The sequence below is a fragment of the Euprymna scolopes genome, chromosome 24 (assembly GCF_053919585.1).
Source record: "Euprymna scolopes isolate OS-2025 chromosome 24, ASM5391958v1, whole genome shotgun sequence".
In the NCBI taxonomy this organism is placed as follows: domain Eukaryota; kingdom Metazoa; phylum Mollusca; class Cephalopoda; order Sepiida; family Sepiolidae; genus Euprymna; species Euprymna scolopes.
In genome coordinates this window covers 7,590,670-7,617,737 of record NC_136505.1, presented here as the reverse complement: position 1 = coordinate 7,617,737, position 27,068 = coordinate 7,590,670, and the positions used below count along the sequence as shown (strand labels likewise).

Genomic DNA, 27,068 nt, shown 5'->3' with positions numbered 1-27,068 from the left:
TTAAGTGCTCTGGCAAAAATCACAGCACTTTTACTCCCTCTACATAAATATCTCAGATTGACCTGACAAGTAGCAAAATTCAACCTCTTCATTGTAGAGGTCCCTAGATGCCAGAAAGATTTCTACTCAAAAGTTTTTTTTCTCCTCAAACTGCTAGAATTTGGAATTTCTTCCCTGTTTCCTGCTTCTAACTATACTAACATGTTGAAATTTAAATGTAATGTAAACAAAGATCTTGCTGCTTAACTCCCTATATAGTGTCAATGTACATAAGGTTACAAATAGTAGCCCTTTATTTCCAAATGACAATATGCTTTCCTTTGGGTGAATAAGAATTAAAAAAAAAAAAAAACTGGATTAAATATTACAGGAAATCAATAATCTGGAGGCATGCATCAACAAGAGCTTTATAGCAAATGCACAACTTTATGAATGTTCTACAAGAAATCTACTGATTGTATTCAATTAAAAAAACAAATGAAGCATGCATGGTCCCCCGTGAGTGCACAGTGAATGAGGCATTTGCCCCCCCCCCCCGCCTTTAGCCCAAAAAGTCCCCAGGGAACATCAAATCCTGGTGAAAATGAACAAAGGGTGCAGTTTTAGGCATTAACATATTTAAATTTGAGTTCTGCACGATGCAAAAAAAAGAAATGATGAAGTCCATCATTTGCTCCCACCCATTTAGCCCCAAAAGTCCCCAAGGTCTTAACATATTTAAATTTGAGTTTAGCACCATGAAAAACTGCTAAATAGACATACATAGAAACTTTTGGACGAATATAGTAAGATAGTCTCAAAAATGGAGTGTTTTTATTAGCCCTAAAAGAGCCCCTGGGGCACACCCAAGAGTTATTGTGAAATATAGACAAACAAAATACTATAGAAATCAGTTAGTTACAACTTTTCAGAAAGTTTTATAAAAAAAATCAAAGGCATCAATTTTTTTTTTAATAAGCACAAAAGTGTCAATTTTAGCCCTTTTAACCCGGAAGGCACCCTTAGGGGGGCAAACGAGTTTTCCTGGAAAATTCGTTCTGCTACTTTTTTACTCATATGTTTAATGTTTATGTAAAATTTCCAAATAATCCAAGGCACAGTTATGGAGAAAAGTGCGGAGAGACGAACGGATAAATGGACAAGGGTGAATTTACAGGTCCACCGTCTTTTTGTCGGAGGACCAAAAATTTGTAGCAGGGTAAAGTAAAATATTGTGGAGTTTGCATTTTTCTACTGGACATCAATAAACAGTAACATTTCTACATCAATAAACAGTAACATTATTTTGCTTTATTTTCTACTAGAAGGCTGCACAGTATTATGTTAGGGTAGGATTGCACGTTCGACGACATAAATTAATGAAAATTAATATCAAGTTTATTTACATCCGTAGATTTTATTTAAAACAAGTAAAAATATTTTTTTATAAAGACAATACCTTTGGGTGGAAAATGTACAAGACCATGTGTAGGTGTTGCGTATGTGCACGTTTGTGGATCTCTGGTGAGATTACATATATTGAGATTACATATTTTGTCTAATGTTGTTACAGAGGTAATTCATGGATTGTAGAATTGTTATGATATTGCAAAGTTTAGCTTACCTCAGTAAGGCTGAATCAGTATGCAGTAGTTCGTTTCATTACAGAGTCAGTTTGCATGTATAAACCAAACTGAGCATGTGGCATGTATCTTCACTGTTGCATGCCACAGGGGAGACAGAAAGAAAGAGAGAGAAAGAAAGAAAGAGAGAGAAAGAAAGAAAGTAAGTAAAAGAAAAAGTACTCAAGCTAAAACCAAAACCTAAAAACAGTGATTCAAGTATAACTATTAGGCCAGCTTAACACGTTCTTTAAAAAGAGTTTCCAAGCCTGCTTATTTTTAACTTAAGAAATCTGTCATGTGAACGATTCACATATGCGCATTCATGAAACAGTTAGCAAACAGATAAAAATTTGATGACTCTTACGTACCAATTTTTCAATTTTGACCCTTTAGCAGTCCTTCCCCCCCTCCACCCGAATGAAAATCGATTAAAGAATTTTCCATAAGTCTGAATACCCTATATACTAAATTTCAAGTCTGTAGATTAAAAATGTGTTTATATAGGTTGAGAAGTGTCCACACACACATTCTCACTTTTATACTAAATGGCCACCCGGCATTACCCAGTCATACAATCGGCTTAAACATGATAGTTTAATTTATGCAGATTGCATATGTATTATCATAGAATCAACCCTCTATTGATTATTATATATTACGAGGAATAATTTGCCCGGTAGACCGATTCGCAAAAATAAAATTAATAATAATGATAATGTCGTTCATCAAATTTCCGTCTGTGTTTGTTTACAATATCACGTCAGCTGATATTTGGACTTGATGATGAATGCCCTGGGAAAGTCACTTCTGATTAATGCTTAGTTTTAAAACATGCAAACGAAGAAATGATTTGCAGCGATTTTAAATGGTACCTCTTTTATCATAAATTAAACTCATTAATAAAAAATTAAAATGAAATGGTAAGGTACACCTGGGATTGAACAGGGGATCATTCAATCTGTAGTCACATGCTCTATCACTGATCTATATCTCCAGAAGACAATAAATCCGTTTTCTTTAAGAAGAAATGATTTGCTGAGATTTTATTTCTCTTGACCAATGTAACGTAAAATATTCCCCTGTAGAACTCGCGAATTTCAACGGAATTTCAAACAGAACCCTTTATTTGTTTTACGAGAGTAGCATGTTCTTGTTCTTTCAGCCATGAATGGATCGAGGTCCTAAGTAATTTGTAATTGTATTTTTCATTCGCCCACACCGAGAATTGAACCTTCAAGAGAATATCACTTTTACAATTGATTTTTCCAAGTACTCAAACCACAGGTTCCTGCAGAAAAATTCCATTCGACAAGATACACCTGAAGAAAGTCGAAGGTGACATCAACCAAAACATTGGGAAAAATCACTCAAGATGAGAACAGTAGTTCAATGGATTCAAATAATACAAATAGCCATTTCCTAATGGAAAAAGGAAGATGAATCAAAAAGTCTTCTTTAGTTTTCAAGATATAAAAACTTGTGCAATTTTATTGGGAAGACGATATGCAGTAGTTCCAAAGTTTATTTTCGAAATTATATGCTGAGCATATTGGTATTAAAATCAATTTAGTTTACATATGAAATAGGAAAAAAAAACACTTTAAATTAGCCTACACACATTTGTTCCTGGCAAAATGCTGTTTTCTGTAACGTTTCTAAATTTTTGAGATTCCTGAGTTCGACAAGATACACCTGAAGAAACGGCGTGAAAATCACACTCAAGATGAGAACGAGTTTTAGGTTTCAGAATTTTTGAAATGAAACTTATTTGGATTATTTGTATTATTTGTATTATTTTATTATTTGGATTATTTTATTATTTGGATTATTTTATTATTTGGATTATTTTATTATTTGGATTATTTGGATTATTTGGATTATTTGGATTATTTGGATTATTTGATTATTTGGATTATTTTATTATTTGGATTATTTTATTATTTTATTATTTGGATTATTTGGATTATTTGGATTATTTTATTATTTGGATTATTTGGATTATTTTATTATTTGGATTATTTTATTATTTTGATTATTTGGATTATTTTATTATTTGGATTATTTTATTATTTGGATTATTTTATTATTTGGATTATTTTATTATTTTATTATTTGGATTATTTTATTATTTGGATTATTTGGATTATTTTATTATTTGGATTATTTTATTATTTGGATTATTTGGATTATTTTATTATTTGGATTATTTTATTATTTGGATTATTTGGATTATTTTATTATTTGGATTATTTGATTATTTGGATTATTTGATTATTTGGATTATTTGATTATTTGGATTATTTGATTATTTGGATTATTTGGATTATTTTATTATTTGGATTATTTTATTATTTGGATTATTTTATTATTTGGATTATTTTATTATTTGGATTATTTGGATTATTTTATTATTATGATTATTTGGATTATTTTATTATTATGATTATTTGGATTATTTTATTATTTGGATTATTTTATTATTTGGATTATTTGGATTATTTAATTATTTGGATTATTTTATTATTTGGATTATTTTATTATTTGGATTATTTTATTATTTGGATTATTTTATTATTTGGATTATTTTATTATTTGGATTATTTTATTATTTGGATTACGGTTCTCATTTTGGGTGTTATCTGCACAATGAATGATACAGGCAAACATTTTTTACATAACATTGATTTTTTTCTGAGCAATAAACTATAAAAACAAGATCAGTGTAGAATCTGTTTTGCTGCTATACTTCACCTTTTCTGTCCTCGGTCAGTGAAGAAAAAATCCTTCATGACCGAGACAATAATATTTTATGTTCCTATCCAGAGTGCCCCTTTTAGGGAGCTGGATTTTCTCTACATCAAAATACGATCTTGGGTCTAACTCTGCCCTCGCGGGGAGGCAAGTAAATAGGAACATTACGAGTGTCAATCAGCCAGCTCTACATTTTCTGTCCATCTGTGGAACACATTACCTCAGGAATGCTTCTCTGCAGACTAGAAAAGGTAAGCCATTATCAAAACACAACAGACGAGAATAACAGTGTCAAGTTGTTCTTTTCGCAAGGATAGTTTGCCTTACATGCAAAATAGCAATATGGTGTATCAATTTAAATACTAGTGTGATGCTGATTATGTTAGGTGAGCATCCTTGCATCTTTTGACTTGTATAAACCAGCACGTTCCATCTAAAATCAGACAAGGGAGGACGGGGTCTGGTAGTCTTCCTCCTTCTGCAGCCTTGGACTCTGCTATTGGCCAGAATTTGGTTGACAATCCATGCTGTGCCGATAGATATAAAATAGAATGGTTTGAGGTGCTACATAGAGTGGACTCCAGAAACCATTTAAAGATTTTGGAGTCTGTCTATCACGGTGCATAAACCTTTGTGCCAGCAAAAAAGAAACAGCGAACGCATTCTCTTTGGGGAACTTTGAATCTTTTCTCCCGCTTTTTTTTTTTTTTTTCTCTCCCCTCGCTGTGCCAATATTTTAATCGTTTTTAAATAAATTTAATTTTAGTTTGCCCCCGTACTTTTGGCACATTCAATAGTTCCCCATTAGAACTCTAAACTTTCGAGCTATTATTTTGTTACGCTATCGATTTTCCTCCTGATGAGATGATAGCCGAAAGAGCTCTAGAAAAACTTCTGCATATTTTATTTAAAGCTTTATATATATATATATATATATATTTTTTTTTTTTTGACGTTTGTGAATGTTAAGGTTCCTAATTATTTTCTGACACCATGTTGTATTATGTGGCCTGTATTAGTAAAGGGTTAACGATAACATGGAGAGAAGAGAGAGACACATGTGCGAACGGAACAGAAGCTTTATTAACACTAAGAAGGAGTAGTAGTTTTTGCTACTATGATATACTATGTGATTATATAGTGGCAGGTTGCAGGCAATGGTGATGGTGGGAGTAATCCAAGTCAAGGGGAAATAACTTGTGTTACTTGATGTATATAACAAACACTACTTGTTTTTTCAACCGAGTAAACATTTCACATGAAATAAAAAATAAAAAAAAACTGAAAACTTATCTAACTAGGTAGAAGAGTAAATTATCTTGCCTTTGGTAACATTTGTTATTATATTAGTTTTTTTTTTTACACTTTTTCGTAACTCTGTGGATTGTAAAACAAACTCCATAACACCACACATAATCGCTTAAAAACAGACCCTTCTCCCACCCCAAAAAATATAACAGAGAAGTTACCTCCCAGAGCAAAAAGTGTGATTATCTGCCCTTAAACACTAGAATGTCCCAGAAATGTTGCATCATTTTATGTTAAATTGGCGGACATGTACGAGAGTGTCTATCCCCTAAAAATGTGTGTTTTTCACCTTTTAAAGTTTTTTTTCCAACGATTGTAATAGACTTAAGTATCATATTAGCAGAAAAAATTTGAAAAGTAAATTAATGAATTTCATAGAAGGGGGTTCACTTTCGTCATAATGTTCTAATTACATGACACGTCAGTAATGAAAAATGGACAGTAAGTCAGGTAGCAATGAAGTAGAACATTATAGCAAGAAAGTTAATCCCTTTCTTAAAAGTCATTAAAGTTTTTTTTCAATTTTTTTTTCTGCTAATATTATACTTAAGTCTGTAATTTATGATTATTTATATGTGAAACTGATCCTCTACTTTAAATTCTAATTTCTTTTTTTTTTAGTTCGAATTTTTCTACTCCCCCTAATCTTTTTGAAACCATGTTTCTCTTTAATGCTCATTAAGTTTATTAAGTGAACCAAATTGTTATAAAACTTTTTCATTTAACGGTTTGTACGTAAAATAAGAACAATAGGAAGGGAACAGGTTGGCCGGCACAACCTACCTCCAGAAGAAAGTGCTGAACAGCTCGATGAAATTACTTTATATCAGATACAAAAAGTGTCAGTTCTCGGTAAGAAGGACACAGTTTCTGGTGAAGACAACATTTCATAGCTCGGGCTTCCGTAAAGAAAAACCAAGAAGGAAAACCCACTCCTCACAAATTCGTTTGTTCATCACAGAAACAATCGCTTCAAAACTCCACTGATCTTTGCACTCAATAATATCATAGCCTCGTAGTTCGCTACACACTAAGTGGTCTCCCGCCATCACCGTATGCCAGCGATCACCAACCAATTTGCCTATGGCCAAGTTCACCTCTCGCCGATCCTTGCAGCTATGAGATCGCGTTTCCCATAAGACCGGCTCACTGTAATGCCGGTGTTTCTTTCTTTGGATCAATTACTGCCCTGCATGCCAGACACAAACCTCTTATGTCAAGAACTAAGGTTAGTCTCACTTTCATGTCCACACTCCCTCTGGCCTCAAGATCACACATGTGGCATTGTGAATGTGGTTGTTTGTTGCAGGCACTTCTACGAAGGAGGATTGGCTGGACTTCATCTTCATCGGAGCTCTCAGAAGGGGGCGACGGACTATTGGCATCAGCGTTGAGGTTTGTAATCATACCATCAGGCCTGTGGGGCATAGGTCAGATCCACTGTTCATTGTTGGATGATTCACCACTGCCGCTACTCGCCAACTGGTTCGTATTTAGGGCGGGCCAAACATCCCTTACATGGCGTAGAGCACCATCGACCTACATAGCCTGCTCACTGATAATGCACCGGCTATTAGTGGTGCACCTGCTATTAGGAGGCTTCACCTAGACGGTGTCCCTTAACTCATACGGTCCTCGTGTTCCCTTTCGATTAGGCAGACGTGTATAAATGCTCTTGATGCACACTCGGTAGCAATGGATTGCATTGGTGGGTGCGCTCGTAACAGTCACGGCATCCTTTGGTGTTGAATAATATCTATACACCACCTCCGCGATCATGCACTACTTCCTAGTTGTGATCCTCTTAACGCTTCGGTGGCACTGCTCTACTATGCCGTTGCCATTTGGCACATACACACATCGGTGTCTGAGCCAGATCTCCCACTCGTCTACGAAACGCTTGAACTGTGAGGATCTCTTCAGGTGGCCCCCTTTTGTAAAATATGGGCTCCAATTCACGGATAACACTGGAGGAGTCCTATCTTACTAATGGGCGCCAGATTGTGAACCTTGTCGGTCTGCAATCACTCAGATCGGGTAGACACATCAGGCGTTTACACCAGTTTACTACCTATACACAGTAACATTCTTTTGCCTCCTTATCGACATTCTGCCGTGGGGGGGGGGTGCTTGATACGCCAGAGATTTTAAAATAAATAACATTTCAGTTATACACACGTTTGCCGTATCCACGCATGCAAATTCTGTGGAAATAAAAAGTAAGACTTTTTTTCGTGCAGACGTAAGACAGCATTCCACGGGACACGGTACCCACTTTCCGTCCAATCAACGCTCAAAGAAAAACATTTCTCAAATCTTTTTCGCTGGAGCCACATAAAAGCGTATAAAAAAACACTGCGCGAATATCAACTCTCTTTTTGGCCTCTTTTTACCTCTCGTTCGCTCTTTTTCAGCTAGTCGTCATGCCACGAACACATACGACACCTCATGGAAGACAAATGCATTGCCACTAATATTAGTGTTTCAATCTCACTGGATTAATTGAATTAATTCCTAAAAAAAATAACGTTTTGTCATCTCTGACACATTTATGGAGCAAAATTACAACACTACTGGAACAAACCAAATGTTTAATTCCTTTTGTTTAAAACAAAAAAGGAAAAAACATGATTGCCTCAGTTGAAGGAGGATATCCTTTTTCCTCTTTTGGTACAGTTTTTACTCAAGTTCTATCTAAGAAATATATATAAAGTCCTCATGACTATACATAATTCTAAAAATCTAACATTTATTTCCAAGAACTATGAACATCTCATAAATCATTCAATGACTTATTTTTTTCTCGATGTCGATACAGCACATGCATTTAAAATACAACAAAAAATGATTTATCTTTATCTAATATATAAATCTCACTATGTGTGTGCGTGTGTTCGTGTGTGTGTGACATTTTTCAAATTGTATCTCCTAGACGGATGATCATTGGATGGCGTGCAATAGCTCAAAAGATTGCATTTTTGGTGCAGAATTTTATTAGAGGTGTTTAATTGATTAAAATAATGTCTAAAGGCTTCAAAAAAAGGGTTCGAACTTGAAAGCAATGACACCTTAACGAGCGTAGCACAATGACATCATTCTGCGCATGCGTAGATCGAGTAAAAGAGAAATGTATTTAAGATATTTCACAACGTTCTTAAAGCGGTTGCCCCTTTGGTGCAATGGATAGCGTGACCGATTATCAGCACAAGTGTTGTGGTTTCAATCTCCATTCCCCTTCCCCCACACTTTTTTATATACACATTCTGATATTCTTGATTTTTAAATGTTATGTATTAAATATACATGAACACTTAAAAAAAATAAAGAATGTTTTTGGTTTACGTAACAAAAATGTCATATTCAAAATATATATGATATATCGGCTTATTTGTTACATTCCAAAAATCACATAAATAGATCAAGTAATGGCCTTTGTATTGGATTTACTCCTAAACTAATTAACCGATCATTATGAATATTAATTAGGTGTATATGTTTATATATTTCTATGTCTTGGATTCACTCCTAAATTAATTGACAGATCATTATGAATTGTAAATATGTTTATATGATTATATATATGTGTATATATTGGATTCACTCCTAAACTAATTAACCGATCATTATGAAGTATTAGTATGCGTATATAATTGTATATTTGTATGTATTGGATTCACTCCTATACTAATTAACTGATCATTATAAATTTAATGTATTATACATGTTTGTATATTTGTATGGATCTCATATTCCAAAAATCACATACAATAATCACTTGCTTTTTAATGTATCCATGTGTACAAGAAACTATCAAAGTAATAAGGTACTTGTGTAGTATAGTACTCATATGAAAAAACAGATATGACCTGTGACATGCATAAAATTTATTAAAACCGAAAATCACATTTAATATTCAAGTAGTAGGACTTACATATGAGGAATAAAGTGCTTCTTCACTATAGCACCCAGATAAAAAATTAAAAAAAAATTCTTACCCCTGGCGTACAGAAAATTTAGCACAACAGAAAATTACATAAACGTATCGAGTTCTTTCATTTTTAAATTAGAAAAAGGTACTTGTACAGTATAGTACTCGGGTTTGTATTGCTGTACACAGATTCGAAAAAGTTGTCAAAAAACAAATATATAACAAATAAATGTTATCAAAGGCAAGGTAAGTTACTTTTCTACCTAACTGGATATATTTTTTGTGTTTTTATTCAGTGTAACATGTTTATTTAGCTCGAAAAACATGCAGTGTTTACCGATGTATTGGAAAATTCAAAATGGCGGCCGACTCTCTCTCGGAGAGGGTAAGTTTGGGAAAAGGTATTATAAATAATAAACTAGACAAAATACTGTTAGAAATTCGCTCAATATATGTTACCGTGACATAAGTTGACATATACTCGGTTGTTTTTTAATAGTATTTTGTCTAGTTTATTATTTATAACATCTTTTCCCAAACTTACCGTGTTAAAGAGACAGTCGGCCGCCATTTTGAATTTTCCAATACATCGGTAAACACTGTATGTTTTTCGAGCTGAATAAACATGCTACATTGAATAAAAACACAAAAAATATATCCAGTTTGGTAGAAAAGTAACTTATCTTGCCTTTGATAACATTTATTTGTTATATACTTGTTTTTTGACAACTTTTTCGAATCTATGTGTACAGCAATACAAACCCTAGTACTCATATGAAAAACAAAGGAAATCTTACCTGTGACGTACATAAAAGTAATCCAAACTGCAAACTATGTAATATATTTGAGTAGTATGACATTTATTTAAAAAATAAGGTGCTTCTTTAATATAGCACTCTAATATAAAAACAAATCTCACCTATGGCATACCGTAAAGTTCGCACAACAGAAAACTATGTAAAATCATCGCGTAGTTTCATCTATATATTAGAAATAGGGTACTTGCACATTATCCTACCCAAGAAATAAGGTACTTGTGCAGTATAGTACTCATACGAAAAAAACAAAGACAATCATACCTGTGACGTGCATAAAAGTTATTAAAACCGAAAATCACGTTATATATTCGAATAGCATGGCTTTTAAATGAGAAATAAGGTGCTTCTTCACTATAACAATAGATGAAAAACAAACAAATTCTTACTTTAGATGCACAGAAAATTTAGCACAACAGAAAATTACTTAAAAGTACAGAGTTCTTTCATTTTTACATTAGAAAAAATGGTACATTTACAGTATCCTAACCAGGAAATAAGGTACTTGTACAGTGAAGTATTCATATGAAAAACTAAGAAATTCTTATCTGTGACGTACATAAGTTATTAAAATCGAAAATCATGTAATATATTCGAGTAGTATAACATTTATATAAAAAATATGGTGCTTCTACACTATAGCACTCTGATGTAAAAACAAACACACTCTTACCTGTGACATACCGAAAATTTAGCACAACAGAAAATTATGTAAATATTTTAAATATGTGTTGTACGTTACCCACCCTAGGTAAGGGCATTTTTTCCACATACGTGCTGTAAATTTCCTGTCCTAGGGAAGGTACAATTATTCCATACACATGTGTAATACCCGTCCTAGGGTAGGTAAATATAGTTTTGCTCAAGATGCCAAATGATACATAGACATAAAACTTTCTCTATTCTAAGAATAACAGGTATGTTCAGAATTTTTCTCATTGTCTTATACGATCCCGAGCAACGCCGGGTGACCTTGCTAGTTAAATAAAACCTTATTATAAACGTTAAAGTTAGTTTCACAATTATGCTGATTCTGACACTTCGATTTTTTTTTGTTTTTTATATTGAGGTGTGAGCGATTTTTATCCATGTTCACGTCGCTAATGTGAGACATCGATTAGGATCGACCATTCTTAGTTATCACACTGGCAACACTTATACACACACTCCTAGGTGTGTCAGAAACTTTGAAAAATATTGAATAATTCGACCTCCTGTCTTTCCAAGCTTATAACTACTCGAAAAATGTAATTCAAACCCTAATTTGTTTTGTTTGTTTTTTTTCAATTAAAGGAGCAAGAATCAAGGTTTCATTTTAAAAAAAATAAACAAAACAAAAAAAACGATTAAAAAAAAAAGGTTTTAAACTTCGGACTTTACAGGTAAATTTCTAAAAAACACTTTTTTGTTTTAAATTTGAATATATTATTTATTGATCATTTATCTTCAAATTGTGATATATAAAACTTGGTGAGTAAATTAATTATTTACTTTTTAATAGACATTTCAAAATGGGGGGCGTAAATTTAAAAAACGTTTGTCTAAAATATTATATGTGGTTTATTGGAAAGAGCATTAAATTTCACATTGACCCTGAAAATATCGTAAAAATAGAATCAATAGAAAAATTTCGATAGATTTTTAAAGATTAAAAATTGAAAAATACTGAACTCATAAAATATCATTAATTTCATTACTGTTTTTTAAAAAATAAAAAAAAATAATATTTCTGTTACTTTTTATACAACTTTAATAGTTTATTTTGGAAGTATAAAAAGTATAAAGAAAATAAAAAGTATAAAGAAAATAAAAAGTATAAAGAAAATAAAAAGTATAAAGAAAATAAAAAGTATAAAAAATAAAAAGTATAAAGAAAATAAAAAGTATAAAGAAAATAAAAAGTATAAAGAAAAGAAAGTATAAAGAAAAGAAAGTATAAAGAAAATAAAAAAAAGTATAAAAAGAAAATAAACAACCCACTTTTAAAAGAGAAATTACGAGTTTTTTATATTTTATTCGCAGTTTCGTGTTAGGGGTGTCAAAAATTCCTACAAAAAATTTGATACACCTAACACACCCCAACCATTATAAACTTATTCGTCATGTTTATTTTTTCTCTTGCATTTATTCTACATAAGTGAAAATTTAAAGTTGTTTAAATTGTTATGAAATGCACGCGATACAGCAAAGAATTTCGCCGAATTTATTTATGCCACTCGCTCTCTCCACATCAATTCATTCGATAATAATCCGCTGAAAATTTTTTGAAAAGATGGAAAAAAAAAAAAAAAAAAAAAAGAGACGGTGCAAAATTCTTCAGATCCGCCCTTGCTAAAATAAGTTATTTAGAAACCCATTCTTAACATGGTGGGAAAGAGGTTGGTACTCCTTGGGCGTTGAGTTCCATGGCGACCAGCAGGATTATTTAATGGTTGCTCCCTTAGTCAAGGCTAACGCATAAGCACGTTACATTTTTTATTAATTTACTTACGTTGCCTTTCGAACTTTTACAAACATTATTTATTGACGTTGGCTTCATAAATAATAAAAAATAAACCATTTATTGCTAATTTGTCACTTCTACAAACATTTATTTATTTGCGTTGGCTTAACTCTTACCTCTTTTCATGAATATTGAAAAAAAGTTTTACTCTTTATGAATATTAAAAGAAAAGTTACTAAACATTTATTAATAATTTCTCACTTTTACAAATATTTTTAATTTACATGAGCGGATAACTTTTTGGTAAATATTTACATTTAGGTCCACCTCCACAATTTTCTTTTAAATGACGACTTTTATTGATAAAGAAATCTACTCTGCAGCGGACACTGAACCCCTCTTTTTTTTTCTTTTTAAATAGTATTTGCGGGTGGGTATGATGACAGCAACTATCAGTTAAATTTTGCAAATATTTTTCACCCCCTCCCCCAATGGTGTTTATTCCGAAAGCTGTTCTTAACATTGGGGAGGTTTCAGATTGGGGGTGTTTATAAGGTGGACTTAATCTAAAAAAAAATTTTTAAATACCGTTTTTTTTTAAATGAATATTAAAATAATTTCTCACTTTTACAAACATTTTTACATGCGCACATAAACTATTTTTTATTAACTTTTTTCATTTAAAAATTAGTAAATTTCAATGAATAGAATAATAAATCATTTATCATTAGTATGTGTTGAATGAAACTTTTTTTTTTCATTACAACAATAATGAAGTATGAACCAATTTAAATCTTCCGGCATGCGTTTAAGGGTTACGAAATTATCAATAAATTGTTTAGTTACTAAGCCAACGTCAGTAAATAAATAAAAATATGTAAATAAAAAATGTTACGTGCGCCTGCGTTAGCTTTGAGTAAGGGTGGGGGGACTAAGGGAGCGACCATTAAATAATTCTGCTGGTCGTCATGGAACTCAACGCCCAATGAGTACCAAGAGGTTTTGTAACTATTCTGTACTTTCACCTAATAATTTGATAAGTAAAAGATACCGTAAAAATTGAGTTTAATTTGAAAATACTGAAAAAGATCTTCTCTCCTCTGCATAAGCACGCTTCCAAATAAACCAAAAATTTAGTTTAGGGTTAAAAAAATCAGCTGGGTAAAATTCTGTAGAAATACCAGATGGTTTATTAATTTCAGAAATAATTACTGGTAGATTTATTTGTCATTTTGTTTATGTTTGGAATAGGATTTTTTTTTTTTAAGTTCGTTTTAATACTGTGGCTGTGGCATTTTGGGGATATATTGAAAACACTGACTCCCAAAATGGCTGCCAAATATTACCGACTAGTTTGATTTTTCCAAGTGGTAACACGGCAAATTAATTCATTCGTTTTATTTTTGCGGATTATTTTGCCAAATTAATAATTTGGGTAAATATGAAGAATTACTCCACCCTCGAAAATTCCTTTGAAATTACCACTCTTATAGGTTTCCTGGATCGCTGAAAACGAAAATAACGTTAAAAATTACGGCAAATGAGTAGTTTTCAAGATATGAAGAAATGATAGTTTTATAAAGTGGGGGATCACTTTTCTATAATAATTTAACGTAGAATGAGCATCCACTTTGTGGCCACAATTTTTTCGGGGGAGGGGGGGATTTCTTTTCACACTCGGAAAATCCTTTAAAATTACCACTAACGTTTACAATTCCAGGAAACAAGTAGTTTCCAAGATATGAAGAAATGCACTCACTTTATGGTCACCTTTTTCTTTTTTTAGTGGGGGGGGAATACCGGTGGGTTTTTTGTTGTTGTTGTTTTTTTGTTCTTTTTTTGGAGGGGGATATTCAATTATAGAACTGGTATAGTTTTGTTTAACAGGTGCTTGTGGTTTAATTAACCGTTTTGAGCAGAATTGTTTAATATTTTACAAAAATTCTGTTTACATTTGGTGGGAGGCGATGGAGGGGCGGGGGTGTTGTGGCGGCCGCCTCATACCAAATGTAAACAGAATTTTTTTTAAAATATTAAACAGTTCTTCTGCTCGGTTAATGTTAGGTACGGGCAATTAATGGTTGCTTCGGTAGGGGAGTATAGTTTTTAACGCCGGTTAATAATATTTTTTTTTAATTTTCGAGTACTTTTTTATTGTATTTGAAAGATTATAGTTTAAAGTTAATTTCTCAAAGAAAAAAGTGAGTGAAATAAAAAAAAAATACGTGGAATAATTTTGTCTCAAATCTGAAAAAAAACTAGATTTCATGTAAAAATTATGACAAAAATCGCGTTTACATTTTTCTGACAAGAAAAATATAAGTTTTCTGGAATTATTTCCAAGTTAAGTATTAAGTTAAAGTCTTAAGATAATGAATTAATACAATAAATGTACTTAAATTTTGCAAAAAAGTAATAATTATCCAAAAATGTATCACTGGTAGCAACGAGACTCGTCCATTCGTATCAAAATAAACTCTCGCGGCAAAACTGAAATATGTATGGAAGGACAAATTAGACATAATTTATGTCTTTATTCCGGCATACCGAGCGACTTTTTGTTCTTTTCTTGAGTCGAAGACCCTCCTTTCTTCATTTAAAAATGCATAAAAGTTAATTAAATTCATTAATTATACTATTGACAATTTATTCTTTGAAAAAAAAAAATTAGCGCCATTAATTATTAATATTAATACAGAATTACAATTGGTTAAGAAAACAATTTATAATCATTGGAAAAATTACACACTAAAAAAATACAGACTGACGTCAAAATTTATCATAATGTTTACGTGAAATTTAAAGTTGATGAACACAAACAGGCGGGTAGTTGAAAAGAGGAGGGGGGTGGGAAAAACAGATTGGTTTTCTTTTCAACTCTGCGCATCCGTACTTACCCACATGGAACGTTCGTATAATTTTTGCCATTTTTTAATTAAATTATTTTTCTATGTACCTGTTTTTCAATTTAAATTTTTTTTAATTATTTTCTGAGATTATATGAACATTATTTTACGTTGATAATTATACGTTCTTGCGTGCAATGCAAATATTAGAATCTTACATGTAAAGATTACGTTAAAAATGTAAGCGAAAAAAAAAGAAAAAAAGAAAGAATTTTTGCAATTATAATTTTTTTGTGAACTATGTAATATTTTAAATAAACAATGCTGAATTCAATGCTAATATTGGTAGTTCGAGAAATTAATTTTCCTTCGAGTTATATCGAATTCATTAATACGGACTTCAGGGGCTTTTTTCGTAATGTTCCTGTAAAAATTATTTTATTTTTATTGTTACAAATTACGATGTTTTATTTATATAAAAAAAAAAAAGCAAAAATTGCGTTTTTTATTTACTCCTAAAAACCATAACTTTAGTAAACGTATTTTTTGTTTAAACAAAATAATACATTTTCACTAAGATTTAAATTAAAATAATTAGTTCATTATATTCCGTGATCATTATTTGATAAACACTGAAAATTTCATTAAAATTGGTTAATTTCCTGACTTTTGGTAAAGGGAGGGGTCAAAATGTTTATACATTTTGAACATCGGCATTCATTGTGCCAATGTCGGCACGTTACTTACGTTAAAACGATTAATTAAACTGTATAAGCACCTGTTAAAAAAACTATAAAAGTTCTATAATTGAATCTCCTCCTCCAAAAAAAGAATGTAAAACAAACCGGCACCCCCCCCCCTAAAAAAAAAAAAAAAAGTTACCATAAAGTGAGTGCATTTCTTCATATCCTGGAAACTACTTGCTTCCTAAACGTTAGTGGTAATTTTAAAGGATTTCCGAGGGTGAAAAGAAAGCCCCCCCCCCCCGAAAAAAAATCGTGGGTGCTCATTTTACGTTAAATTATTATAGAAAAGTGATCCTCCACTTTTTTAAAACTAACAAACTTACATTTCTTCATATCTTGGAAACTACTCATTTGCCGTAATTTTTAACGTTAGTTTCGTTTTCAGCCATCCCGAAAACCTATAAGAGTGGTAATTTCAAAGGAATTTTCGAGGGTGGAGTAATTCTTCATATTTACCGTACTTTGTTCTCACAAATATTTATTTGGCCAGACTTCAAATTAGTGGTAATATTAATGTTGTACGTTTTGTAAGGAACAACTAAAAGGCACTGATGCAGAATACGGACCGTACTGAAATAACATTTAGAAATCTATTATTAACATGAGGGAGGGTACTTTTTTCTTTTAACTATTCTATACTTTAAATTAATACTTGGATTTGTTTAATTTGAGAATCCCCTCTAAAATTAGCACGGTCTGTATTCTGCATAATGACCCGTAAAGTTAATGTTTAGATTTGTAAGAAAAAAAAAAAAAAAAATCCGTAAAAACAAAAAGCTAGCAAACTAATACGGTGGATTAATTTGCTGTCACCGCTTGGAAAATCAGATAAAACTAATCGATAAAATTTGGTGGTAATATTGGGAGCAAATCTCTTGAATAATAGCCATATTTAAAAAAAAAAAAAATAGCTAAATAGTAAATTAAAATTGATATATAAGTCACGTAGCAGCGTGAAAAACACAGAAGTGGTGACATAATTTGGTATTAAAAAATTTAACCTAATAATAAAAAATACAAAAAAATTACGGAACAAAGATGTCGTATTCCAAAAAATCATTTAAGTTGATCGAATATTTTAATTTTTAACCGAGAAAATCAAGTTTTATCCGTAACCTAAAAGGAACTGTCTCGCTTCGTCATCTTGAACAATAAACAAGGGCAGATAAATCAACAATTCAAACTTGCGAGGTTAGCCGTGTAATGCTACAGATTTCGCATTAATCGCTTTGAATAGTTTAACAATTTTTCTTTATAAAAATAATACTTGATCAATTTACGTGATCTTTAGAATATGACATTTCGTTTCGTGACGGTTACGTGTATCAAATATTTTCTGTGGTTTTGAGTTTCAATTAGGTTGGATTCTAAAGCAGGGCCCATTACTATAGAATTGTGAAAGTTATGGCAGTTGAAGCGTATTAACTTGGAAAGCAAAGACACACGAGCGTAAAATTATTGAAAAAAGTTAAGTTCTTTTGTCATGGTCAAAAAGAAACGAAGCGTGGTTGAGATGGAAAGAAAATTGAAGAATACAATTTTTTTTTTTTTTTAAATCAGGAAATATTTACCATATGCCTCTGAAGAATATTTCGAAAAAAGCTGGTATAAAAATATCGTCCCCGTTCACGTACCATCTCCGCTTAAAAAGGACAAGTGCCGGCATTTTGCTGTCGGTCGGCCCGAACAGACAAAACTTATAAAAAAAAAAAAAAAAAAGAAGAAAGAAAGCTGAACAAATTCCACTGACAAGCGAGAAAATACGTTTCTTCCAATACTGACAGTATTATTATTGTTATTATTATTATTCGCCCAGGTTGAGAGAAAGAGAAAGGTTAGTAGCAGGTATCTCGTAAAAAGAAAAAGAAAAAAAAAGAACGCTAGAATAGAGATGTAGAAGACGGGAGGGGGAGTTAATTTAGAAGAAGGAAACAAAACAGGAGTGACTTTGCGTAGTTTTTAGGAAATAGATTTGGCTACTTTACCACGACACGCGCGCAAAGAACCCTCTCTTATTTTTTTAAATATACGTAATTTTCAGATTTTTCATTAAACGCAGACTGTTTCGCTTTATCACAGCCCTTCGGTATGGCTAGACAAAAAAGTACTTCTAAGCCGATTTTGAAATTTGATAGTATCTTCTCCCGCCACTTCCCCGAAGATCCGAGCTTCTTATCTACTGCGCCATCTGTACAACTCACTAGAAAGAGAAATCTTGTTTTTATTACGTCAACTACTAAAAGGTGCTCTATTGAAAGCCTTTGCATTATCGATATATCGATATATATATATATATATATATATATATATATATATATATATATATATATATATATATATATATATATATAGCAGGCCGCCCGGCATTGCCCGCTCATAAAATACGCTTAAATATATTTTGATTAATGAAAATTTCGTATTTATTCTTATATCATATTGGACCTAATACATAGTATTGATTTAAAAAGTTAAAAAAAAATGACTCGTGCACTACCACCGAAAATCGAAACCAAAACGTTTAGCTTACGATTTACTTTTTCCTTTGACGTTAATACCTGACCTATGAAGACATGTTTGCTGCAAGGCTAAAAATTAAAACATGAACCAATAACTATTATGTTACGCATGCATATTCATAATGCCATCGTTCGACCTTCACCTGGCAAATTCCATTTTTTTTTAATTTTCACACTTTTGCACCGATTTTCCCCTTAATATAAAGTTTTGTATTGGCTCGAATACCCTATATATTAAGTTCATATCTGTAAACCAAAAACTGATGGAGAAGTTTGGTAGACAAAATTTTTAAACAAATATATATGCACATACATAATAAATATATAAAGAAAGAGGTTTGTGTTTACTGTAAGCTTTTTACACAAATATTACGCAAGTGCAGGGTGTCCACAAAGTCTGGCTGCGTAATGTAGCCAGACTTCGTGGACACCCTGTATAAATCATGTAAAATATCTGCATGAATATAATTACACGTAATAGTTAACTAAAGATGATCATCCCATAAGAAAACCGAAAAAAAAAACTAATAGGGAATTGATTAAAATGAATGTTTAAAAGAATATGAACATTAGCTAGATCTTTTACAGATGAATGCAATTTCACACCCCATATATGACAAAGTTGTATTTTCTTTTTAAATAATTAGAAAAAATCTTGCCTTTTTTTCTTTCTTGGCCTTACTGGTTGTACTTCCCCTACCTGAGAACTATCTAAAATCCCTACAGAGCAAGTTGTCTTTGCTTCTTTGGGACAAGGGGAAACATTTGGTTCGCTGGCAGGTTTTTGTTCAACATCCGTGTGAAGAAGGTTTGGGAATGCTCGATTTGAAGTGTCATCAAGATGCCGAGAGGCTGGCCTTTCTGATCCGAACCTTGACAGAAGAGTCTGTGTGGAATCCCATGGTCAAGGCCGCTTTTCCCTACCTCAGTGACAAAAACCATGAAGTGACAAGCAATTCTAGAGAGGGTGTAGGGCCGCGCTAAGAAACCTCCCAAGTTCAAGCAACTTTTCACGGCTGACTAGAAAGGAACAATATAAGGAGCTAGTGAAGGGGGAGGGCGCCAACCCGTTCGTCGAGCGTCTGGGACTGTGGAAGGAGGAGATCTGCTCCCGGTAGAGCTAGGTGCCAGAGTCGAGCCATCTTAACTCTGAGATTTCCTTGACCTGACGATTGACCCGAAACACGTTGTTCCAATGCTATACTGAAAAAGCATGAGTGAGGTTGTCAGGGTGTTCCTGCTGCGTTTTCCCAGCTGAGGAAATGCATTCTTTGATTGCAGCAGACTCAGACAGTACTGGGCATATGTCAATGAGGTGACGTCAGCCACAGCACAAAGCTGCCATAGGACAAGGGGAGATGAATGGTGTTTCTTGCGATCCTGGTCATGGTGATATGGAGTTCAAGAGTGCAAGAGAAGCGCAGGGTTGAATCTTTTGCAGATCAGAATCACAGATCAGATGTGATAGGAAAAGATTACACTCCGATGCCTTTGATGCCTTTGAGTCTATGTGTACGTAGAGGTGCCAAATATGGCAAACAGAACCCTAAAACAAGTGTTTACACTAGGTTCTTAGTTAGCCGAGTGAATGGCCCCCTCCACCTTCGATAGGAAACCTCCAAAATGCTCACACCCTGATCCTTTCTTTTTCGTTCCCAGCTACCCCAATAAGTAATCTTGGAGAAACTTCACATACCCACCTCCAACCCCAGTTTTCTTTGATCTTACCTAAAATTTCAGCCCCATAAAGAGAACAACCTGCTTGTTTTAGGCCAACACAAAGCCGGAAAACAGTGGGCGTTCTACCACTTAGAGAGAGTTGGGAGGGTCTTAATTACATTTTGATTTTATTTTTGCAGACTTTTTTCTTTTTCCCCACCTCAAACCAATGAAATACAACAAAACGATTTCTTTTATATATAGTTCTATGTTTACAAATTTATTCCACTGTCTGTTACATCTGTTTATAGATCTGTTTAAACATCTGTTTATACATCTGTTAAAAAATAAAAATCACAAACATATATGATATGATTTGGGAATCTTAGGTAGGACGACCCCCAGTGTGCTTGAGGTATTGTGGTGAATGAGAACTGTAGCTAGTTTCAGCATAAACTAGCAAAGGCACAGGGACATGAAGACCATAGTGACCCCATCCCCAATTTTTGAGTGGCTTTGTGCCTAATTTTTTGTTTATTACTGTTTTATTGTCAACTTTTCAGAGTAAATAAAAATATAAAACTCAAAGTGTAATATCTGCACCAAGATCTTTGCGCAAGGGCTGCTTTCATCATATCTCGGGAACACTCTTGAGTCCAGGTTACACTGACACCTTCTTGATCTGTGCATTGACGGCAGCACCCTAATCCTACTTGCTAACTTTGATCTATCTTTCTCTACCCTCCCCTCGCAAGGGGGATCTGAGCTGATAATTATGACTTTCCTGCAAGGAAGGGTCAGAAACTTTTTCTCTCTTCACTCCTATTAACTCCCCACTCCCTCTCAGTTCTATGACCCCTCGGGCATCCTTCTTGGACAACAAAAAGGAAGAGGCGCTGGCCCTAAAAGAAAATAAAGGGTATAGGGCTCCCCAGGGGGGACTGCTCTGCCAAAAGGGGAGCAAATCAGGTGAAAAAGGGGGCATACCGTCTGGACCTCACCAACAAAGAAGGGGCAGATGCCCCCAAGGACAATTAAGGGGACAACACTCCCCAAGAGGCCGGCTCTCCAAAAAGGGAAGCTGTTCCCGGAAGAAACATCAACCAAAGAGAGTCAGTCCCACAAAAGGATCTCATACAGACTCTGAGAAAGCAGGAGGCGTCGCCATAAAATGGACAGGGGCAACCTCCATTAAAGCCAAAAACGATCCAACCCACCAAAGACCCAATACCAACACCAACACCAACACCAACAAGAGGGTCTATGTGGGGGAAGACCACAGAGAAGCAATTGTTCACCAAGAATACAGAGACCTGTACTTGACCAAGTACAGGCAATACATAGAGAGGGCAGAAATAAAACCAGTGGCAGGTGTATGGGAGGGGATCGAGGGTAGAGTCCTGTCCCTCATCACCTCTGACATGCCAGAAAACCGCTTCCTGGAGATGAAAAAGGAGGAAATGGCAGGGCTCCTCCACAAACTGAACATTCCTGCACCATACGAGTACCACAGGAGCTTTGCCATGTGGAACATCCTCCTACCCACCAAGGAGGATGCAGATAGACTCTCCCTCCAAGAAATCAAGCATGTGAGAGTCAAATTAATGCCTGAATGGGCAAGAGAAGGAGTTGGGTGTAGGTATTCAACGTAGCAACCGAAATACCCGCAGAACTCCTGGGATCCCTCTTCAACCAAGTAGCCCAGGTACAGTCGAAAACCAGCATACACCTGGGCTGCTACACAGTGGCCATGATGTTGAAGAGAGAGAGCTTCATGGCAATACCAGTGCTGCTGACCTTCGAGGACACCAGCATGATGGTAGTGGTAGAGAGTCGTCCGCACTGCTAGTTCTGCCATAAGCAGGGCCACATGGCCAAGACCAGCCCCAAAAGGTCAACCCTGACTAAACCAACACCAAAGGCGGTCCCAACTCCCGAGACAGCCCCAGCACAAGAGTCCAATCAAGATGTCACCACTCCAGCAACCTTAGAACCAACCCCAATACCAAAGAAATCCAGAACCACGCAGGAGGCCAAGAGGTAGGAATGGAGCATGGTCATAGGTCGGAAATGGAAGCCCACAACCCCATCCACCGCCATCCCATCACCAACCTAACAATTGAGGCAGCAACAACAACAGCAGCCTCTGTAAAAGCAGTTTCCACAACAACAGCCCCCACAGCAGCCGCAGCTGCAGGCACAGCAGCAGCAGCTAGAGCCACCAAAGCCGGCGAAGTAGCCGCAGCTACAACAACAGCTGCTGCAGCCAAAGCTGCAGAAGCAGCTGCAACAACAGTAACAGCTGCAGGAGCAAAATCAGCAGCAGTCAAAGTGGCCAAAGCAGCAACAACAACAACAGCCACAGCAGCAGCAGCATCAGCAACAGGAGCAGCAACTAGAGACGCAGCAACAACCAACGATCCCGGCACCAATTGAGATGGGAACCAAGTGAAAAAAAGACTGCTCCTCTAAGGATGAATCCACCAGCAAGAGGGAGAGCAAGCCAACCTCGGTTCATTTGAAAGGAAAAGAAAAGCAAAAGAATGAAAGAGGAAGAAAAGGTAGTCCCTACCCCCTGTGAGCATACCCCCCCCCCCCCAACAATAACATTACCCACTTCCACCCCCAAAGTAGACACCGCACCAACACCAACACCAGACACCACACATACACTTGTCCCCACCCTAATGTAAATTGAGCCACCACCCTAGAAAAAAAAAGAATGAACCCGGGGGGGAGGGTAGATACCCTTTGGCTTCTCCTGCACCCTCCCTCTTGAAACGAGGGAGGAACTGTGTTTTGTAGACCTTGTGTCTGTGGCAATGGATTTACCACACTGTCAGAGAAAAAATTTAAAACCTCTGCTGGATTGCCAACAGATAGAAGTGAGGTGTCCGGGAAATTAGAGGAGACATTAATGCCCTTTTCCCCTAACAACTTTCGTCAGGCTTCCAGAGGCCTGCAAGACTGACTTATGGACAATTCTGGAGGCTGCTGAAGGGGCCGTTCTGGGAATGGAACTTATTAGGAAAAACGACCCTTCCCTGGACAAACTGTCAAAATAATGCAAGGGAAGGGTCCCAGTGTTGGTTCATCTGTCACTCTATAGGGTGCTTAAACTGACTTTTCCTTTGGATGTCGGTGACATTGCGATAGAAGGTCAGGACATGAAAAACCTGACCACCTTGAGCATTGCATACAACGTCGGCATCCTTTCGCGAGCTGAGTTCAGAGCTGAGTGTGACAAACCTTGAATTTGGCTAGTCTGAATGTTAGGGGCTTGAGATCATCCAGCCAGGCAGCTCTCCTCTGGCACGACCTCTTGTCCTGGTAGTAGATGTGGTTGGGAGACACATTTTACTTCTTCTGTGGACTGTTAGGTGCTGGCCTTAAATTTTGATTTTGGTCGTAGCCAATGTTGCTCTAAAAGATTCTGTATTTTTGGTGATTGTAATTCATGTGCCTGGCACCACTCATGAGAGAGTCTCATTCTTCAGGCAGTTCAACACGTTCGTAGTGTGTCAAAAGTGAGTAATGCTAATGGGGGATTGGAACACCATCTTAGACCCCAAGATAGATAAGATAGTAGAAGTGCAAGTCTAGCCTGGCTGATCTGATGGCTAGATGCGGTCTGGTCAACAGGTTTCAGGTCAAGCATCTGGGATGGGAGATGTGGACGTGGACTACTAGCATTTTTTTCAATCCGAATACCTATTTGGACAGGATGTTTGTTAGGAGACACGACAGATTTCTTATCTTATTCCACATACACTTGGCTAGGTCAGATGGACCATAAACTAGTTATGGCCCGGCTGAAGCTAGGAAATAGACCCAAGTTAGCAGAGTACTGGAAGTTAAACACCTTCCTTCTGGAGATAGAAGACTTCCGAGATAAGTTAATAGAGTTAATTCAAAAGGCACTAGTGGGGGTAGTTATCGAGAGTAAGTGGTGGTTGGGTCTTAAAGCTAAAATTAGAAGATTCTCCATCAAATATGCACAGCGTCTTGCACTAGATAAGGCTGAGATGAAGAAACAGCTAGAGCAGAAACTAGCCCAGGCTACGGGGAAGAGTGATCTATTCAGAAACTAGCTAAGCAGGACTTTCTGCAGGAGACTACTGAGCATTACATGAGTCAAGTAGTTAGAGCTAGGCTTAGAAAGACAGGCAACGAAGCAGTCAATTCTGATGCAGACATGCGTCGTGAAGTTTCTAGACATTGCTGACAAGTATATTGGCAAAGTCAAAGATCTGGATGGATGCACCTTAAAATTGACTTGAGAGATCTTTGAGGGGTTTCAAGAACATTTCGGGGAGCATTTTACGCAGCAGCCCAATCTTCCAGTCCACAAGTTTAGCGACTATTTGGCCAATTCTCCCCACCTCGAGGTGGTTAGAGTGGCTAATTGCAAGGGCCGGGTGACAGAGCGGGAGGTTTTACTGCACTGATGCAGGTCAGTTGTGACAGATCACTGCCACTCGATGGTCTGCCATAAGAACTCTATTTGAGGCTCTCACCCACGTTTCTGCCTCTACTGATGGATGTCTTCAACCATTGGTTTGCTCATGGATCCATCCTGACGCAAGTCCCCAATGGAGTGATCACATTGCTGAGGAAAGGTGACAGGCATGGTTGGGAAGAATTAGATGACTACAGGCCCATAACTCTGCTAAATATAGAGTTGAAGATTTTGGCCAAGATCTTGTCGAATCAGCTGCAGATTGTTATTGCTGACTCAATCAAACCAAAGAAGAACTACTCTATGAAGGGGAGATCGATTCAGAACAACTTGCACCTTATCCACACGATCCTAGAGAGAGGGATAGAAGAAAACATGGAAGCTGTGCTGATCAATTTAGACCAGTTCAAAGCTTTTGATAGGGTGAACCATCGCTTCCTGGCATCTGTCTTAGTGGCCGCTGTTTTTAAACTGGACTTCTGTAAGTGGATCGCCATGATGTATCGCCAGCCCATGGCTATCATATGTCAATGGAAAGCATTCAAAACCTTTTGTTATCTCTCAATCAGTTCGTTAGGGTTGTCCGTTGTTGCCCCTGCTTTACGTTCTGGCTTTAGAGCCACTGCTCCACAAGTTGAGATGTGGGGAGGCAAATTCAGCCCTGTGCGGAATAGCTCTGCCTGGTGGCCTGGCTGCCAGAGTATTCACATTTGCTGATGATGTCACGGTCTTTATGTCAAGCTTCAGAGATATCGACATTGTGTCAGAAGCGCTTGCTTGGTACGAAAGAAGGGTTCAAGATAAACCACAGCAAGTCGGTTGGACTGCGGTTTGGTGCCTAGAGTGGTAACACAAATCTCCCGGTGCCCTTTGGCTGGATCGATAGCCCAGTTCAGATCCTCTGCATTTGGTTTGGACTGTGTCTCCAGCTTGAAAAGAATTGGCCAGAGGTACAGTCAAAGGTGGAGGCTGTGGTCAACTCATGGCTTCCTAAGAAACTTTCCTTAAAGGGTAGCGCTGAGGCATGCACTACGTACATCCTCACTCTCATCTTTTACCGACTGGCAATACTTTCCCTGCCTGCACAACACCTAAAAGCTCTTGTCAAACTCTTGTCCTCACTTCTTTGGGACAAGGGAAAACACTGGGTGCACAGACAGGTCTGTATTCAACATCCATGTGGGGGAGGCTTGGGAATGTTGGACTAATCGAGATGCAGAGAGGCTGGCTTTCCAGAGCTGCTACCTTCAAAAAGATCAATTGTTACTGCCACTTTTCTTGACCTCATTCTCGACCCCACAGGCTGCGGGGAGAATCCTAAAAGAGTGCCGAGCCTCGCTAAAACGACTGCCAAGGTCCAACAACCTTGAGACTGCTACCTGTAGGGAACTCCACTGGGATCTAGTGAAGGGGGCCATCGACCACTCGCTTTGCATGCATTTGGGTTGGTAGCAGCGTGAGATCTGCTCCATGTGGAGTTGGGCGCCAGATTCAAGTCATCTGAACAGCTCGGAGTTCTCTTTGACCTGGCGATTGGCCCAAAATTCACTTCCCCTCAACAACATACAATGCAGTTCCAGCTTTTTTGAGTCGTCTGCTTGTCCCCATTGTGGAACAACAGCTGTAGAAACGACTGATCACCCGTCCTCTGATTGCTACAAACTCTGCCGGTACTGGTTGTATGTCAACAAGGTGACGGCTCACATTGATTCCGAGCATCCTCACCTAATTACCGTATGCATGTATAATTATATATATATATATATATATATATATATATATATATATATATATATATATATATCCAGGCTTGAGATGTTCAAAAGTAGGGACTAATGAATACAACAAGGTTGTTAGATAGTGCTCGATAACAAGAGCAAAATATTTTTCTAATTATTTATTCACTACAATTTTTTATTATTTGGTCGCTACAAACAGCCATTTGTTTCAGTTAATGAGACTTCGTCAGGCGACCCTTTTCTTTTTTTCTATG

General features: G+C 35.8%; 1 protein-coding gene across 1 annotated transcript in view; it reads right to left on the bottom strand.

Moving 5' to 3' along the window:
• Positions 1-18,460, bottom strand: part of LOC145246576 (diacylglycerol lipase-beta-like) — a 138,684-nt gene extending 120,224 nt beyond the window's left edge. Inside the window, exon 1 of the mRNA XM_080108187.1 lies at positions 18,013-18,460. Coding sequence (XP_079964313.1) covers positions 18,013-18,107 — 95 coding nt within the window. The 5' untranslated portion in view covers positions 18,108-18,460. The remainder of the gene's footprint in view (positions 1-18,012) is intronic.
• Between the last annotated feature and the right edge of the window lie 8,608 nt (positions 18,461-27,068).